This window comes from Grampus griseus (assembly GCF_964374135.1).
Source record: "Grampus griseus genome assembly, chromosome: 12".
Classification (NCBI taxonomy): Eukaryota; Metazoa; Chordata; class Mammalia; order Artiodactyla; family Delphinidae; genus Grampus; species Grampus griseus.
This window is the reverse complement of record NC_139006.1, coordinates 18,991,028-19,007,416: the sequence shown is the minus strand read 5'-3', so window position 1 is coordinate 19,007,416 and position 16,389 is coordinate 18,991,028. Positions and strand designations below refer to the sequence as shown.

The 16,389-nt window shown below is 51.9% G+C and overlaps 1 protein-coding gene across 1 annotated transcript; it reads right to left on the bottom strand.

Annotated features, from left to right (window-relative positions):
• Window positions 1–3,135: 3,135 nt before the first annotated feature.
• Window positions 3,136–12,876, bottom strand: CRYBB2 (crystallin beta B2; the record flags this gene model as incomplete). The annotated part of the gene is made up of 5 exons (XM_082668094.1): window positions 12,802–12,876; window positions 9,721–9,839; window positions 6,261–6,393; window positions 4,969–5,111; window positions 3,136–3,304 (listed from the first exon to the last, which is right to left on the bottom strand). The coding sequence occupies exons 1-5, from the start codon at window positions 12,853–12,855 to the stop codon at window positions 3,136–3,138; spliced, it is 618 nt and encodes a 205-aa protein (XP_082524220.1). The 5' UTR covers window positions 12,856–12,876.
• Window positions 12,877–16,389: the final 3,513 nt, after the last annotated feature.

Sequence of the window (16,389 nt, the reverse complement as noted above, 5' to 3'; positions counted from 1 at the left end):
TCTTCCCTGCCTTGTGAAAGCCCGTTCCTGGTGCCTCCCTTCCCCATCTGCCAGATTGCATTTGGTAAAGACAGACACCATAATATACCTCGTCCCATACGTTGACCTCCCTCTCATTGCCTGGTGGGATTTTGTCTCCTCCCCTTGAACCTGGGTCCACTAAGGGACCCCTCTGCCAATGGAGCAGGGAGGAAGTGATGCCATGTGACTTCTAAGGCTAAGTCATTAAAATGCCAGGCATCTTTCACCTTTCTCTTGGGACACTTGCTCTGAGAACCCAGCCACCAGGCCGTGGGAGAGGCACGCAGCTGCACGGGGTGTCCACGTGTTGGGGTATCTCATCTGAGAGCCATAGCTGAGGTCCCAGCCAACAGCCCGTACAACGCCCAGCCATGTGACTCACCCCAGCCTTCAAGCCACCCTAGATGACTCCGTTTGGAGATGAGCTGTCCCCACTGGGTCCTGCCCAGATTACATGTGTGTTATCCAAATAAATGATGGCTGTAGTTTTACCACTAAGTTTGGGGGAGTTTGATATGTTCAAATAGATAACTGGAAACCCTCTTGGTGCCACGTACCACAAACACACATCATCATCATCATCATCATCATTGTCATCAACAAGACCATCACCGTCATCATCGTCACCACCATTGTCATCATCCTCCTTACCATCACAACACCATCACCACCACCAGCATCATCATCCTTCTCCAATCTCTCGGGACCTTGTGCTTAGCAAACCCTCGGAAGCTTCCAGGCTCCGAAGTACAGGCTGTACCTGCAACACTAGAACATACCCTGCTCTTTCCTGCTCCCCTAGTCTGCATGCTCTGTTCCCTTCACCCGGATTGTTCTCCCCAAGGTTCACCTGGGAAGTACCAGCTCGTCTTTGAACGCTCCCACTTTGGGGGAAGTCTAGCCTAGGCAGTAACTCCTGTCTTCCCTTGGCGTCGCTGGCCCCTTCATCTTACCATCTCTGTATTAGTGTCCTAGGGCTGCCAGAACAAAATACCACAAGCAGAATGGCGTAAACAATGGGAATTTATTCTCTCGTGATTCTGTATGCTAGCAGTCCAAGGTCAAGGTGTCAGCTGGGTCGACTCCTTCTGGGGGTATATGAGGGAGAATCTGTTCCATGACTCTTGGCTTCTGGTTGTTTCCTGGCAATCTTTGGTGTTTCATGGCATCTGCTACATCACTCTGATCTCTGCCTGCATCTTCACGTGGTGTTCTCCTTGTGTGTGTGTCTGTCTCCAAATTTCCCCTTTTCATAGGGGCACTGATCATATTGAATTAGGGACCCACCCTACTCCAGTATGACCTCAAATAAATTGAACTGATTGACTCAGCAACGACCCTATTTCCAAATAAAGTCAAATTCTGAGGTATTGGGGGTTAGGACTTCAACATATGACTTTTGAGGGGGGTATAATTCAACTCATAATCATCATCAAGGTTCTACTCTTAAGCTATTACCATCCCCCCAGAGTAGAAGCTTCCTGGGGGCAGGGGCTTTGTCTTACCTCCTTTGTATCCCCTATTCTGCCCATTCCAGGAACAAGACAGGTACTCAGTGAGTGTTGGCTGAAGAATGAAGGAGCAAATCAAAGCTGGCAAAATTTGTTAAGCACTGATTAGTTCCCACCTTCACGGTAATCATTTTAATCTCTTTAGCTCATTCAATAGGGTTTCCCATTTTCTAGATTTGAGAAAATAATTTTATACGGAGATATAAAGGGTCAAGCCTATATAAAACGTCCTTGAAGAAGAATGATTTAGGGCACTGCAAGATTTATTACACAGCAATGGCTATTAACATAATATGGTAAGAGTACAGAGATACACAGATAGAATAAAGGGACAGAAAAAAAAAAAGAGCCCATAAACAGACCCCACACATATGTGTCAATCTACTATGGGACACAGAGGCAACTTTGCACCACAGTGGCGGAAATGGATTTCTCAATAAATTACCCCGGGACAACGGTGGTTCAAAGTGGAAAAAAAGAGAAAAAAGAAATTAGGTCCCTGGCACACACTATACAGAAAAATCAACTCCAAGAGGACTGAGAATTTAAGTGGGAAATGCAAAACTTTAAAACTTTTAGGCAAAAAAAATCTGGAGAACATATTTGTGAGAAGTGGGGTGAGAAAAAAATCTCTTAAAGAAGACATGGCGGATACAAACCATAAAGGAACAGACCGATGTTAGACCGCATCAAAATTTAAAACCACTGCATCAAAAGATACCAAAGACAAAGTAAAAAGAAGCTGCTCTCTGGGAGGGGATATTTGCACTACAGAAAACCAACCAGTGATTAGCATTTATATAGAGAACACCTGGGCTATCTCATGTTGTCCTTGCTGTAACCCTGTTAAGGAGGCACTATTTTTTCCCTATTTTTCCAAGTGGAAGCATTAAGGTTCTGAGGCCCCATCACTGGCCAAGCCTCCAGAACAGCCATTAGGATCCAGGCCAGTCGGATGCAGGAACCCAGCCCCCAGTTGCTATGCTACGTGACAACCCCAATCAAGTTGTGAACAAAGGAACCAAGGAACACACACACCTACAAACAGGTCATTGTGACCTCTCTCCGGGATGGAGTGGGGATGGCAGGGTTTGGGGCTCTGCTGGGCAGATCTAAGAAAACTCCCAGGTTCAAGGTGATAAGGCAATTCTGTGGGAATGGCAGGCAGTGGATACATTTTTAAGGGCTGGAGCATCCATCACGTGCCCTTGAGTGACTGCTCAGCAACCACACAAGAAGGACTGAGAGGTCAGCTAAGCCAGCCGCTCATGGGGTCAAGAGGGTTGTAAGGCAGGTGGAGGCTCAGAGAGGTTGGACGATGTGCCCAAGGTCACACAGCTAAGCAGCTGCAGAGCTGAAAATTCTCGAAGAGGTTGCCCACCCCTCACCCAGTCACTTTCTGGTTCTCTCGTCTTTCTGTGTCTCTGTCTTTCATACAAGTGCACGTGTGCGCACACACACTACACGCAGCACCCCGGCTCCCACGGGGGATAAAAGACACTGCTGCGGACAAGTTGCAAGTCACACTTTATTCACTCGCCAGGATGTCTGGTGGGATCCTGGGCAGCTGGCCAGGCCCCTGGGAAGGAGGAAATGGGGGGCACTAGTTGGAGGGGTGGAAGGTGCCTCGCTGGTGCCATTGCATGTCACGGATGCGGCGCACGGACTGCACCTGGGGCTGGGGGGCCCCGAAGTCGCCGCTGTCCTTGTAATCACCCTTCTCCAGCAGGTACTGCAGCCCGCGGTAGCCGGGGTACTGGTAGCCGACCCACCTGCAGGGCCAGAGGTGGGAAGAGGGGACGTGGGGAGACAGGAGATGCAGATGGAGAGAGAGGGAGGGAATTGTTTAGCCACTAGGAAGGGTGGGGCCTCCCAATCATTTCACACTAACTGGGTGTTGAGCAGGTACACCCCCACCCTTCCTGGGACCAGCCTCTGCTATCTTCCTTCCCTTGATGGGGAGCTCACTATCTCCAGAAGCAACTTTTAACTGAAGGCCTGACACTGGGTTCAGAGGAAGGGGTGATCTCAAGCTCACTTAAGCTTAGAAGAAGACAGGCCTCTTAACCCAACCCCTCGCAAGGCCAAAGGACAGCAGGCTAGGTCCCAGGAGCCCTCCATGATCCCTCCATCCTTTGAAGCCATCACCATTTAGGGGTCACTCACTCTGAGTACCTGATGACCATTAGTCTTCTCCCCAGAAAGCATCACAGTCCTGGCCCACATGGACCTGCCCATCCAGCCCCTGTGGACACCTCTAGCTCTGCTTCTCAGACTTGGGCCCCTATATCTCTGCAGCACAGCCACTCCGTCCCTTGTAGAGCCCATCAGACTCACCAGGCTCCTCCCACCACAGGACCTTTGCATGTGCAGTTCTCACCGTCTGGGATGTCCTTCCTTCTCTTTACCTCTATAATACCTACTTTCTTGAGATCTCAGCTCGAAAGTGCCTTCCTCGGGGAAGGAGACCAGATTCGTGCGGATTCCTAAACTATTAACAGTTGTCCGCAACCAGACTGCTAGCTACACAAGGCAGAGGCCAGGTCTGTTTAACCCACCTTGACTTACTGATGACTTAACACGGTGCCTGGCATATGACATCACTCGACAAATTGAATCAATGAATGAATAAATGAGTAAATGGAGGCGAACATGAATACAGAACCTTGCACGCTCTAAGAGTTTGACAAGCCCCAGAAAGCCAGTATGTGTTGGTAAACTAGCTCTCTTGGCGGGGGGCGGGGGGCAAAGTCTTGATTTGTAACATTTTCCAATTTCTGAGGTGTAAATACTTCATGATGGCTCATTTCAAGTTACCAATGATTAAATAACCAGCTCACGTAAATTCTGAAAAGTTAAGTCAGCTTTTGCAAGCTGGTACAAGCCGTCCCCAGCACACCACTGCCCAAAGCCCATCGTCAGACTCCCCGTGGAATCCGAATGTTTCACACTGAGAAATTCCCCGATGCTGATGGCTGAGGTTTATGTGCCGAAGTTTAACTTGGTGGAGAAGGATCCCTCCTATTTCCAATCTCAGGAACTCATGCAGTCAAAGGCCAGCACTGGCTGGACTTCCTGCCTCTCCCAGCTCTGTAAGACCACTCAACTCATTCCCAGCTTCTGCTACCCCCTACACCCTCCCCACCTCTGCCTTACCCTGCCCCCCCCCCACCATTTACTGTCTTGCTCTTTGGGGCTGAGGTTAAGGCCAAGGTTTCTCTCCTCCAGAGGTAGGGTGTTGCCCAAAAGGCAGATCAGGATGGAACTTCAGGGGCTGAAAGCCACATGTAGGCTGATGATTTCAACGCCCATTTTCCAATGAGAAGACTGAGATCAGGAATGTCTAAGATCCCCAGAGTTCCGGACAGAGCAGGACTTAGCAGCCCAGGGTCTGGGCTCCTGGGGCGGGGCGAGCCAGGGCTGGCTGTGCACTCACGTGCCACTCTGCACCCGCACAGAAGACACCTTCTCCTGGTAGCCGTGGGCGTGGAAGCTGGGCACATCATCGTCTATCACCTCCATCTTCTTCCCTGTGAAGTTGGGGTTCTCATAGAGGATGATCTTATGTTCCTGGCTGTCCTGTGGACAGGGAGTGGGGGAAAGCGAGTGTGGGTGAGAGCGCCCAGGGTGCCCTGGAGTTGGGACCAGCAGGCTCCACCTGCAGCCCTCTGGCCCAAGACCCCCACCACGTGAGTGTCTATGGCAACGGCATCCAACAGGGTTTGTTCATTAAGATCCTACTGGGCTATTTTCACATAACAGACACTCCAGATTCTACACTTTGGGGACTATTTGATTCTGAAATGGCATTTTCCCTCCCAACGCCTCAACTCCCCTTTTAAAAACTAAATGGCAGCCATGATACACACACACACACACACACACACACGGGCTTATCGTGCCTCCAGCAGACACTTGAAATATTTTGGCTTTCCTGCATCTCCACATATCTTCCCATCCTCCTGTTCCTGTGACATTTTTCTTAGTCATCTCCTTTCATCCTTTAAACTACTCTTATGCTGTTTGTTGGATAAGAAAACTGAGGCTTAGAGAGGTAAAGTGACTTGGTCAAGGTCACACAGCTGGAAGTGCCAGAGCCAGCAGAGGAACCCAGGTCTGTGGAACGCCAAGTCCAACGTTCTCCGATTTTCCATCTAGCTCTGGGGAGAACTAGACTGGGCTGGGGAGGTTTGGGAGTATAACTGAGCATCGCTGGGCCCTCTGCCCTCCAGAGAGTTCACACGCTAGTAATCAGGATCAGAGAAGCTCTGAAAGGTTACACTGGCATGAGTCGTGAACAAGAGCTAAACTGCCTTCTCCTCCAGCCCGAAACCCAGAATTTCTTTGAATATTTATGGTGGCAATCATTTATGGAACGATTGCTTTGTGACAGAAATCACACAGCCCTGGACAGCACCATCCGCATAGAATAGAATGTGAACAGCGCCCCCTGGAGCATCTTGAAGGAAGCCCCTGAAGTCATACGATGCGGCAGTTCTCAGGCTAAGCCTGCTGGTGTCTCAGGACAGTAGATACTAATATCCCCATCTTACAGGTGAGGAAACTGAGGCTCAGGGAAGTGAAGTGACTTATGCGAGGTCACACAGCCAGGAAGTCTCCCGCCAGTCAGAAGGGGCACGATGCCAGAGGTAAAGGCTCCTTCCTGGTCCCCAGACCGCTGGCTCCAGGCGGGCAAAGAGAGGAAGAAGATGAGGGTCAGGGGCTTACCACTTTGATGGGCCTCAGGGAGCTGAGGGAGTCTGTCCTCCGGCTGCTGGTCCATGAGTCCCAGCGGGGGTACTCGCCCTTCTCAAACACAAACTGCTCCCCTTTGCAGTTGGCTTGCTCGTAGCCCACCCAGCTGCAGTGGAGACAGAGAGAGAGAGGGCAAGTCAGGCTCACTCCAGGCTTCCTCTGTGGGGCCCTGGCTACTCGTTTGGGCCCCAGAGCTCACAGTTGCCCAGTTCATCAAAATGAGCAGCAGGGCTTTCCTGGAGGCGCAGTGGTTGAGAGTCCGCCTGCCGATGCAGGGGACATGGGTTCGTGCCCCGGTCCGGGAAGATCCCACATGCAGCGGAGCGGCTGGGCCCATGAGCCATGGCCACTGAGCCTGCGCGTCCGGAGCCTGTGCTCCGCAGCGGGAGAGGCCACAGCAGTGAGAGGCCCGCATACCGCAAAAAAAAAAAAAAAAAGAGTAGCAACCTCATTTAAATCCAAGCACAGCAAATCCAAGAGCAGCATCACCTCAGTTATCCAGAACCCAGCACGGTGCTGACTTCAATCATCTGGAACGTAACCAAGAAATAAGGAGGAAGCCTAAAAGATGGCCTAGCAACAAACACAGATGTACAGAACCCATGTCCCAAGGCCAATGGTATGCTGGTAAATGGTAAATTAAATTATGCTGGTAAATTAAAAGCCAGCTCTGAAAAACAAAACAAATCCTGTTTGTAGCGTTTGCTAATTTCCATGGTGTAAATACTCCCACCGTGGCCAGTGTCAAAGCTCTCAGTGTGACATCAGTGAACATGGAGTTGGGAAGAAACGTGCCCAGTCAGCTTTTACCACCGAGAACGGACTGCAGAACATCCCTGTATCTAAAGCTCACGTACCTTGTTCATACAACCCCTTCTCTCTGGGTCTCTTTCCTCTTTGGTTCTTTTTTTTTTTTTTTTTTTTTTGCGGTACGCAGGCCTCTCACTGTTGTGGTCTCGCAGGCTCAGGGCCATGGCTCACGGGCCCAGCCGCTCCGCAGCATGTGGGATCCTCCCGGACCGGGGCACAAACCTGTGTCCCCTGCATCGGCAGGCGGACTCAACCACTGCGCCACCAGGGAAGCCCATCTCTTTGGTTCTTGATGGTGGTCTCTGGACTCCTACGCTACACAAAACTCTAACAGTCTTAGATCCACAGTAGAAGAGAAAATCCTTAAAGGGAAGGATTACCTGCCGGTGGGGCATGGCTAATAGAGGAAAGGGGACAATAAGAAAAAGGTGGCACCGACTTCATGATGCCTGGCATTCTGGGGCGTTCATCGCAGAGGCAGACAGTTCAGCCTGGCACAGGGACAACTCTTTGGAACAGTCATCTAAGTCCTTAACGGAAGGAGAGATGGTGTTTCTTGCTGCTTTTAGCAGAGGATGCCCTCTTGATGTGGCAATTCAGCTTTAGACAACGTGTCCTTAGAAAACAGTTGTCAAAGAGCTCACAGATACACGGGTAACGATGTCCATCACGGTGTTGTTTATAATATCAAATAATCAAAACAACTTACGCATCCAACGGGCAGGGCCTGGTTGAGTAAATTATGTCGTATCCCGTAATGAAATGTTACAAAGGTATGAAAAACAATGCAGTAGGAGAGGGGTTCTCAAACTTAACTGGGCAGAAATATCACAAGGTGGTGGGTTTGTGAAATGCAGATTCCTGGGCTCCAGGCCCAAGAGTTTGATTCACTGGGCCAGGGCTGGGACCCAAGAATCTGCACTTCGGGGGCTTCCCTGGTGGCGCGGTGGTTGAGAATCTGCTTGCTAATGCAAGGGACACGGGTTCGAGCCCTGGTCTGGGAAGATCCCACATGCCACGGAGCGGCTGGGCCCGTGAGCCACAACTACTGAGCCTGAGCGTCTGGAGCCTGTGCTCCCCAACAAGAGAGGCCGCGATAGTGAGAGGCCCGCGCACCGCGATGAAGAGTGGCCCCCGCTTGCCACAACTAGAGAAAGCCCTCGCACAGAAACGAAGACCCAACACACCAAAAATAAATAAATAAACAAACAAAAAAAGCCAAGCATTTTAAAAAAAAAAAAAGAATCTGCACTTCAAAGCCTCCCACCTTCTATGATTCTGATACAGATTTACCTCCAAAAAACTCTTTGAAAAGCATTGACATAAAATGCTACTTAATGACATGGAGAGAATTTGAGATAAAAGTTTTCAAAATGAGTTGTAAAACAGTATGAGAAGCATGATCTGACTTTTGATTAAGTATATATCTAATATATATTTGATGAGATATATACAGAGAAAAATATAAGTTTATATGAAAATCTTAATGGTTATTCTGAGTGGTAAGATTAGAGTCGTATGGTTTTTTTGCACTAAACCATTGCTCCTTAATTTTAAACAATAAACAATAATTAATAAAAATATCAAAGTTATATTTTTTAAAAGAAGGCAGAGGAGGAATGTAACGTCTATTTGAGAAATTCTTCCATCCAAATACTAAAAAAAAGACAACTGAAAAATCAGATGTGGTGCTTCAGTTGACAAAACTTCAGCCGTCCAGGAAGGCATGCTCTCAGGAACACTGATGCTCTGAGTGCATCAGCTAAGTGGGGCGGGCAGGGCCATTCCTTTGGCTGTGCTCTCCACACCAGGAGACTCTGATTCAATTAGGGTCATCACACACTGCAGAATTCCCAGTGAACCTTGAGGTGTGGTGCGGGTCATCCAGGACCCACACTAGACTCACTGACCTATTGTTGGGGATCACTGGTGGCCACCCCTGATTCCGGAGGCTCTTGGAGAGAAGGAACAGTCAGGGAACCACAAGGAGAGGCCCCTGCAGGCCGTGCTCAACTATGTCACCTGAGCGCGGCAGAGTCCGACCTGACCAGTCACCTCCCCTTCTCTCTTGGGCCAGGGGTCCCAAGCCTGCTGGCCCCCAAATGTGTCAGCATATCTGCGAAAACCAAGTATCCCCAGGTCCTGGGAAGGGAGTGGTGGTTGCAGAGCTGGGGTATCCAGCTTTAAACCTCCCAGGAGAGCGAGCACACTCCCAGAGCCAGAGATTGGCAGCTCTAAAAAGGTCCACGGGAGTCACTGTGTCTGTCTCCCTGCCTCAAGGAAGTGGATGACCTTGGTGTCAGGCTTTTCACATGAACTCCATCCCATCATCCCCAGGAGGACATGGTTAACCTCATCCTACAGAGGAGAAAACCGAGGCTCAGAGAGAGAGGTTCCTGGTCCAACATCACACAGCACAGAAGTGGTGGAACCAGGATTTGAAACCCAGCTCTATCTGACCTCAGACCACAAGCTCTCTCCACAGGCTGCCAAGACCCCAAATCCTGGTCCCCTGATTGCACAGTCTAGGAGCTCAGTGAGAGCGGATCCCTCCAGCTCGCTCTACAGCCTGATTGCCTCACCCTGGCAACCCCTGACCAAGTGAGACCCCCCAGGTACTTACGGTCCAGCCTGCACCAGGACAGAGCCTGCCTTCTCCACGCCGGTCTCCTTCAGGTTGGGGCAGGGCCCATTGAGCTCATGTGAGTGGCCCTGGAAGTTTTCCTGCTCAAAGATGATGATCTGCAACAGGAGGAGAGAGTCAGACCCCCGTCCCGATGGGGAGGAGGGAGAACAGGGCAGCAGGGGTGGGAGGGCGTAGGGAGGGGACTCAGAGAGCCTTGGAGGATGCTGAAGGGTTCCACACTCGGGAATCATGAACCAAATATAAAGTCTGACAGTCTTGGCTCCAGTTACCAGCTGTGAGACCTTGAGCCAGTATTTCACCTGTCTGAGCCTCGGTTTCCCCATTTGTAAAATGGGAAATAAAGACAGAACCTACATCATGGGGTTGTTGGAAGGATTCAGAGGAGCGTAATGGCTAGCACACCATATTTGCTCTGGGTGTGGGAGGCATAATTATATTAAGGGACATGCTAAGGATCCCAAGTGGGTAAGTGGCAGAGCTGACATCAGAGCCCAAGCTCGTCTGATGCTGTTTCCTGTAGAGCAGCATTTTGGTACCACTGGTCTGTGGACCAGAGTAGGGGTAGCAAGATGCTAGACCATGCTGCTTAAGCTTCTCCTGCCCCCATCAGAGCTGGACCAGTGCTGCCGTATCCACCCTCCACCCCCGTTTCACCCATAAGACTACGCATACCTGTGCCCTTTTCTTAAGCCCCCACAGGCTTTGCAGGCTTTCCTCCCCCTCTGGATACTTCTTAAGAGGACTTCACTCCCCTTGCCTCACCTGCCTCTCAGCAGCCCAGGGAAGGGCCGGCAGGATCCCCACCAGGAAAAGGGAAGATCAGCAAAACTGAAAGGGCTCCTCCGGCCTCAGAGCCAAGTGCTAAGAGCAGGGGGAGGGGGGCAGCTGCCTCCTGTCAGGATTCCAGACAGAACTTGGGGGCAGACGTTTGCCAGCCACACTTGCCCCAGGGGACTGCCTCTGGATGAAGGGGGACGGGGTTCAGGGAAGGGGGCCTCCAGGAGGGGCAGCTGCCCAATCCAGGCGGTCAGCACTGGCTGGGTAAACACGCCCCTCTCTCCCAGGCCGGGGATTAGCCAGACAAAGCCAGGGGAGGGAGGCCCAGCAAGGTTCACAGCCAAATTCCATGGGCTCAGTTCAGCCTTCACGATCACTGACGAGACCACAGATGGGTCAGGAGACGAACTGGGCTCCTACGTCGCCTCTGTTGCATCCAGCCGTGCAACCTGAGGAGGCCACGCGATGGCTCTGAGCCTCAGCTGCCCCATCTGCAAAATGGGGCATCATGCCTATTCTGCAGGCTTACTGAGAAGAATCAGGAACCTGGGAGTCGGGGGCTAGTGGATTATGACACTGGCCCGGGAGACAAGGGCTTACAGGGGCAAGGAGGGCAAGGCAGGTCAGACGCCCCATGCGTTTGCAAGGCCTCAGAGTCCAGGAGCTCAGTATTATTACTGTTGTTGTATGTATCAACAAATGGAGGCTAAAAATTTACATATTACCTAATCCTTTCAACCTGCACGGTCCAATTCAGCAACTGCTAGATGTCTACTGAACACGGGCAACTAATCTGAAATAAAATGTGCTGTGGGTATCAAATACACATCAGATGTTGAAGATACAGTACGAAAAAAAGAATGTAAAATAGTTCTCTAATAATTTTTCTACTGACTGTACATTAGGATATATTGGGCTTGATAAAATGTATGAAAATTAATTTCCCGTTTCTTTTTACTTTGTTAACATGGCTACTAGGAAGTGTTAAAGTCAGTAAGTGGCTCCCATCTGAAATCGGTTGGACAGAGCTGCTCCAAGCCACATCGCACTGGGCTTCTTGCTGCTCAAACTTACCCATCTCACTCCAACCCCCGGGCCTTTGCACTCACTGTGCCCTTGGCCGAGAACACTCTCCCCTACCCCCCATTCCCCAACTTTCACTACTTCCTCACTTGACTGGGGGCTCTGTTCAATGTCACCTCCTCAGAGAAGTCCTCCCTGACCACCTTAGCTAACACGTTCCTCGTCCACCCTGACCCTAAAGAACCCACTCTTGTTTCTTCCTAACGCTTTTCACTCCTTGAAGTTATATATTAGTTTATTTATTGTCTTTCTTCTAGAAAGTAAGCCTCTTAAGGGACAGAATTGGGGTGAGCTGGGGTGGGGGCCCAAATCAGACAAAAAGGCAGTTCCAGGATGGAATCTATGCCTGGGGCCTCCGAGGCAGAGGGAAACAGGAGGGCAGCCTGGTGGACTGTTGCTGGTAGAAGTTTGAGGGCAGATTCAGTGTGACAAGCCCCTGACATTGGGATAAGATCCCACTGCCCTTAGGAGGAAAAAACAAAGAAGGCTGGCGTTAGGTGGACAAGCATTAGGCTGAGCCTGTTTTCTTTGATTTTGTTTTTGGGTTTTTTTTTGCGGTACGCGGGCCTCTCACTGTTTTGGCCTCTCCGGTTGCGGAGCACAGACTCCGGACACGCAGGCTCAGCGGCCATGGCTCACGGGCCCAACCGCTCCGCAGCATGTGGGATCTTCCCAGACCGGGGCATGAACCCGTGTCCCCTGCATCGGCAGGCGGACTCTCAACAACTGTGCCACCAGGGAAGCCCTGAGCCTGTTTTCTTTGCCTCTTCACAATTACCTTATGCCATGAGTCCAACGCTCCCCATTTTTTGAAGGAGGGACCTGAGGCTCAGAGAGGTCAAGTGACTGGCCAAGGTCACACAGCAGGTGTGGAGTCAGGATTCCCACCCCACCCCCCATTCACAAGCCCCCTCTCAGACTGGACCGAGGGTCTGACTCGGCTTTGGGGACCCACCCTGGGCAATGGGGTAAAGGGTACAGCAGAGAAAATTAAGTCTCCAAAGCCAGAAGGATGCTAGTCGTGGGCTGGGGAGGGGCCTTCTGAATCAGCACCCCCTCCAGTGTGCAAGCCAGGGAGACTGTGGCCCAGAGAGGGGGAGCCCCAGAAAGGAAGGCACCAACCCCACTTTACAGCAGGGAAACCGAGCCTGGGAGAGGCACCATGCTTGCCACCCCTTCCTCCCACGTGGTACCCACCTTGGGGTTGAGGGGCTGAGGTTTGCCCGCTGGGGTCTGGTGGTCTGAGGCCATGGTGGGCGGTCCGGTGCAGGAATGACCTGGAAGGCAAGGCATGGGGGAAGCAGCAGTGAGGACCTCTCTCTGGGCCCTCGGTTCCCTCACTGGGGGGGGACAAAGGTAGTGGCGGCAGCGTGTCCCGGGGCCACATCACTCCAGCCCCACGTGCTGTTTTCTGTCTCCCTGATTTCAGGTTGTCCTAGGGCAGTGGGGACGGCCAGCGGCTGCCTGAACGTCCATCCTTAGCTTCGCTTCTTTGTGTCCAGGCCGGCTCCGAGGGGGGACAGAGAAATGAGGTCTACTAAAAAATAAAGTGAGACACTAGAGTGTGAGTGGGGACCCATTTGGCCCCAGATAATTGATGCTATTATGCATAAATTTCTTATGCATCGATTGATATTACGCAGAAATTTCTTGATTCAAAGAAAATAATGTGGGCAGACAAACCCCACGCACTGGCTGTGCCTGGCCAGGTTTTAGCTCCCAATCTGCCATCTCACGAAGTCCCCTGGGCCCCCGCCCCTCATCCCCAACTTCCTCCTTGACTCCTGCCCCACCCCACATCCAGTACCCAGAATGCTCCTTTCCACCATTGGCCTTATCCTCCCCTCCACCACCCAAATAGTACACAAGGCTGTGATGGAACTCCTGCCACAAGAAAGCAATGACGTGAGTATTATGGAAGTTCAGGCACTGTGGTCAGCAGCAGGGAGAGTTTCTTAGCAGCCAAGAACGTCAGAAAATTCTGGAAGGGTGTCAGTTTCTTCTCCCTTCCCACAGGATGGGCAGACAACAGAGCCTGTGTTTTCCCAGTGTAGAGGGGGAACCTGTCTCCTTCTCCAGAGATAACATCCGGCTTCCAGAAGCTCCTTCCACACCAGAGCCCAGGCCAGGATGTTCCCCCAAAAGAGGACATTCAACTAAAGCAGGTTGGGAGCCAAACCTGCCCTTCTCCCCTAAGAAACCAGACCTCTGGGTCTGTCACTGTGCCCAGGATGCCACATTACAGCCCCAGCAGCCTCCTCAGACTAAAGATTAAGCTCAGGTGGTTCAACTCAGGCGCTTCCTCCGCTGCGTACCAGCATCAAGGCCCTGGGAAGGTCATCCCCTCTGTGCCTCAATTTCCTGTTCTGTAAAATGGGGACAGGAGGGTGCCTGGTCATAGCTATGAACAGGTTGTGATGATCCAATCATAGAACACAGAAAAGCTCAAGCACTTGGCAGCCGTCCCGGAACCCACTCGTGCTCAGTACACGGCACCAGTTATGGCATTATTAGGGTCCTTTCCACCCAGTTTTAGTGCCTTTGGAGTCACCTGTTGCTGGGAGCTCCCCGAGAGCGGGGCTGCTTCCTAGCTGTCCCAAGGCAGGACACAGAGCCGGTGCCCGGGAGCGTTTGTGGATATGGAGAGAGCTGACTCACCGCCCTAGAAATGAAGCTGAACCTTCTGTGGTTTTACTCCTTCCACCTGCAAACCCTCAGCTATATTCTCCTCCACTGGCAAAACGAGGATGCTGATGGACTGTTTAATACTAATGAAGAGCATCACCAAAATACACACTGTGCCAGGCACCGTGCTAGGCCACTCACCTACGCATCTCTGAGCCCCGCAGCCAAGGAGGTTTTATGACCCCCTTCCCATTTAACAGAAAAGAAAACCGAGGCTCAGCACCTTGAGGTCTTTGCCCCAAGTCACCCTGTCAGAAAGTGATAGCCTCTGGATTTGAACCCGGGTCTCCCACACTTTCCATCAGGGAGGAGGAGGAGAGAAAAAGGCAAGACAAGCAATAGAGGCATTCTTACCAGTGACACCAGCCCAAGAGTGCCCGTGGAGCCGGCCGGCGGGAGGTGGCATTTATACCTTCCCCAGCAGTGCCGGTGCCAAGGCAGGTGACCGCTGCGTCCCTGTGGAAAGCGGGGCGAGAATGCTGGATTAAGCCCGCACCAAAGCCCAGGTCAGCAAATGCCCACAGACATTGTGTCTCTGCACAATAATGTCATCAGCTTTCAGATTCGGCTGCGCCAGGGTGGTCAGGCGGTTGAGCAAGGAGATGCCCGCTTTGCATGCATCAGCCGTCCAGCTGCCAGGACCAGGGGCAGGCTGGGTTCACTGATGTGGTCAGTTGAGCCCTGGGGGAGGCAGACAGAGGCAAATCTCAGTGGCCCTGGTGAAAAAAACAACAAGGACAGGAAGGTGGTTTGGCAGCGTCCAGCATCCCTCCATCCACCCATCCACGCATTCCACAAATATTGCTCAGGCATGCGCTTGGTGCCAAGCGCTGCTCTAAGGGGTAGTGCCAGGGAGGGGACCATCCAGGAAGGCTCCTGGGAAGAGTCAAAGTCCTCAGGGATGAGGAGACATTCGCCTGGGAAACCGGGTTGGGAGGAGGGGACCAGGTACAAGGCAATGTCGCGGTAAGAAGACCTGCAAACAGGTTAATGCAGCTACAGGGTGGGCTGCGGTGGGGCAGGGCCTGGGCTGGGCGGCCAAGGTGGGAAGAGGCCTGATCTTGCAGGGCTGAGGAGAGGAATCTTCATCCTGAAGGCCTCTGACTGTCCCAGCACTCACTGTTCCTCAGGGGGGTGCCCTTAGGATCCTTGGGCCCCATGGTGTGGAGAAACCTCTCACATCCCTCCTGCCGGCCTCATTGCTGCCTCATGGGCATTTGGCCTTAACTGGCATTCCTCCAGTTTGCACGTCCTCCCTGTAGACAGCCTGTGTCCTGACTGAATCCAAGGTCAGGCAGCAGAGAGGGGACAGCACGGGGGTTTGGAAACTGGGTTTGAGTGAGGGGACTTGCTTGCCCCCGCCTTCCATGCCCCCCCACACACCACACACACACACACACACACACACACACACACACACACACGCACCCCAGCCCCCTGGGCATGCTGTGTCTCTCTGTAGCACTTCTCACCACCTGACATCATGTTACTCATTTATCTGCTGTCATTCCAAATACAAGATAAGCATCTCGAGGGAAGGGCCATTGTCTGCCTGGTTCACCACCTGTTGGGCTGCACCCGCAAGCCTGTGAGCCTTGTAGTTTCCCAGGCTTGAGACCAAAGAAAGAGCCCAGAGACAGTGACAGAGACATCAGTGGTTTATTGGACAGAGGATATTGGACATAAACGCTTCTGGAGCGACACCTCACCATGTGCGGCCAATGGCTGACCAGACATGGTAGAAATCTTTTCCAGCTACTCAGGGAAGAAGGAGGCTGCCCTTTATAGGGGGAATTGACGTCAGGTGGGCTCCTCAATAACCAGGGACTAATGAAGAGGGTTGGGTGGTCATGTGAGTGAAGCAGGGGCTGGTCGAGCAGGGGACAGACACAGAGCAAGAGAACATCCATCTTGAGGGGCCTGACCATACACGCCACCCCTACAGACCCCACACGACCCTTGCAATCCTGGTCCACCCCACTTCCCCGATATCCCTAGGGTCAGGCCGGGGCGCGCTGCAAGCAAACACCACAAATGCAATCTAGACACCAGCAGCTAAGGAGCATCACAAGTAAGCCAGGTGCTGTGGGGTCAGCTTTT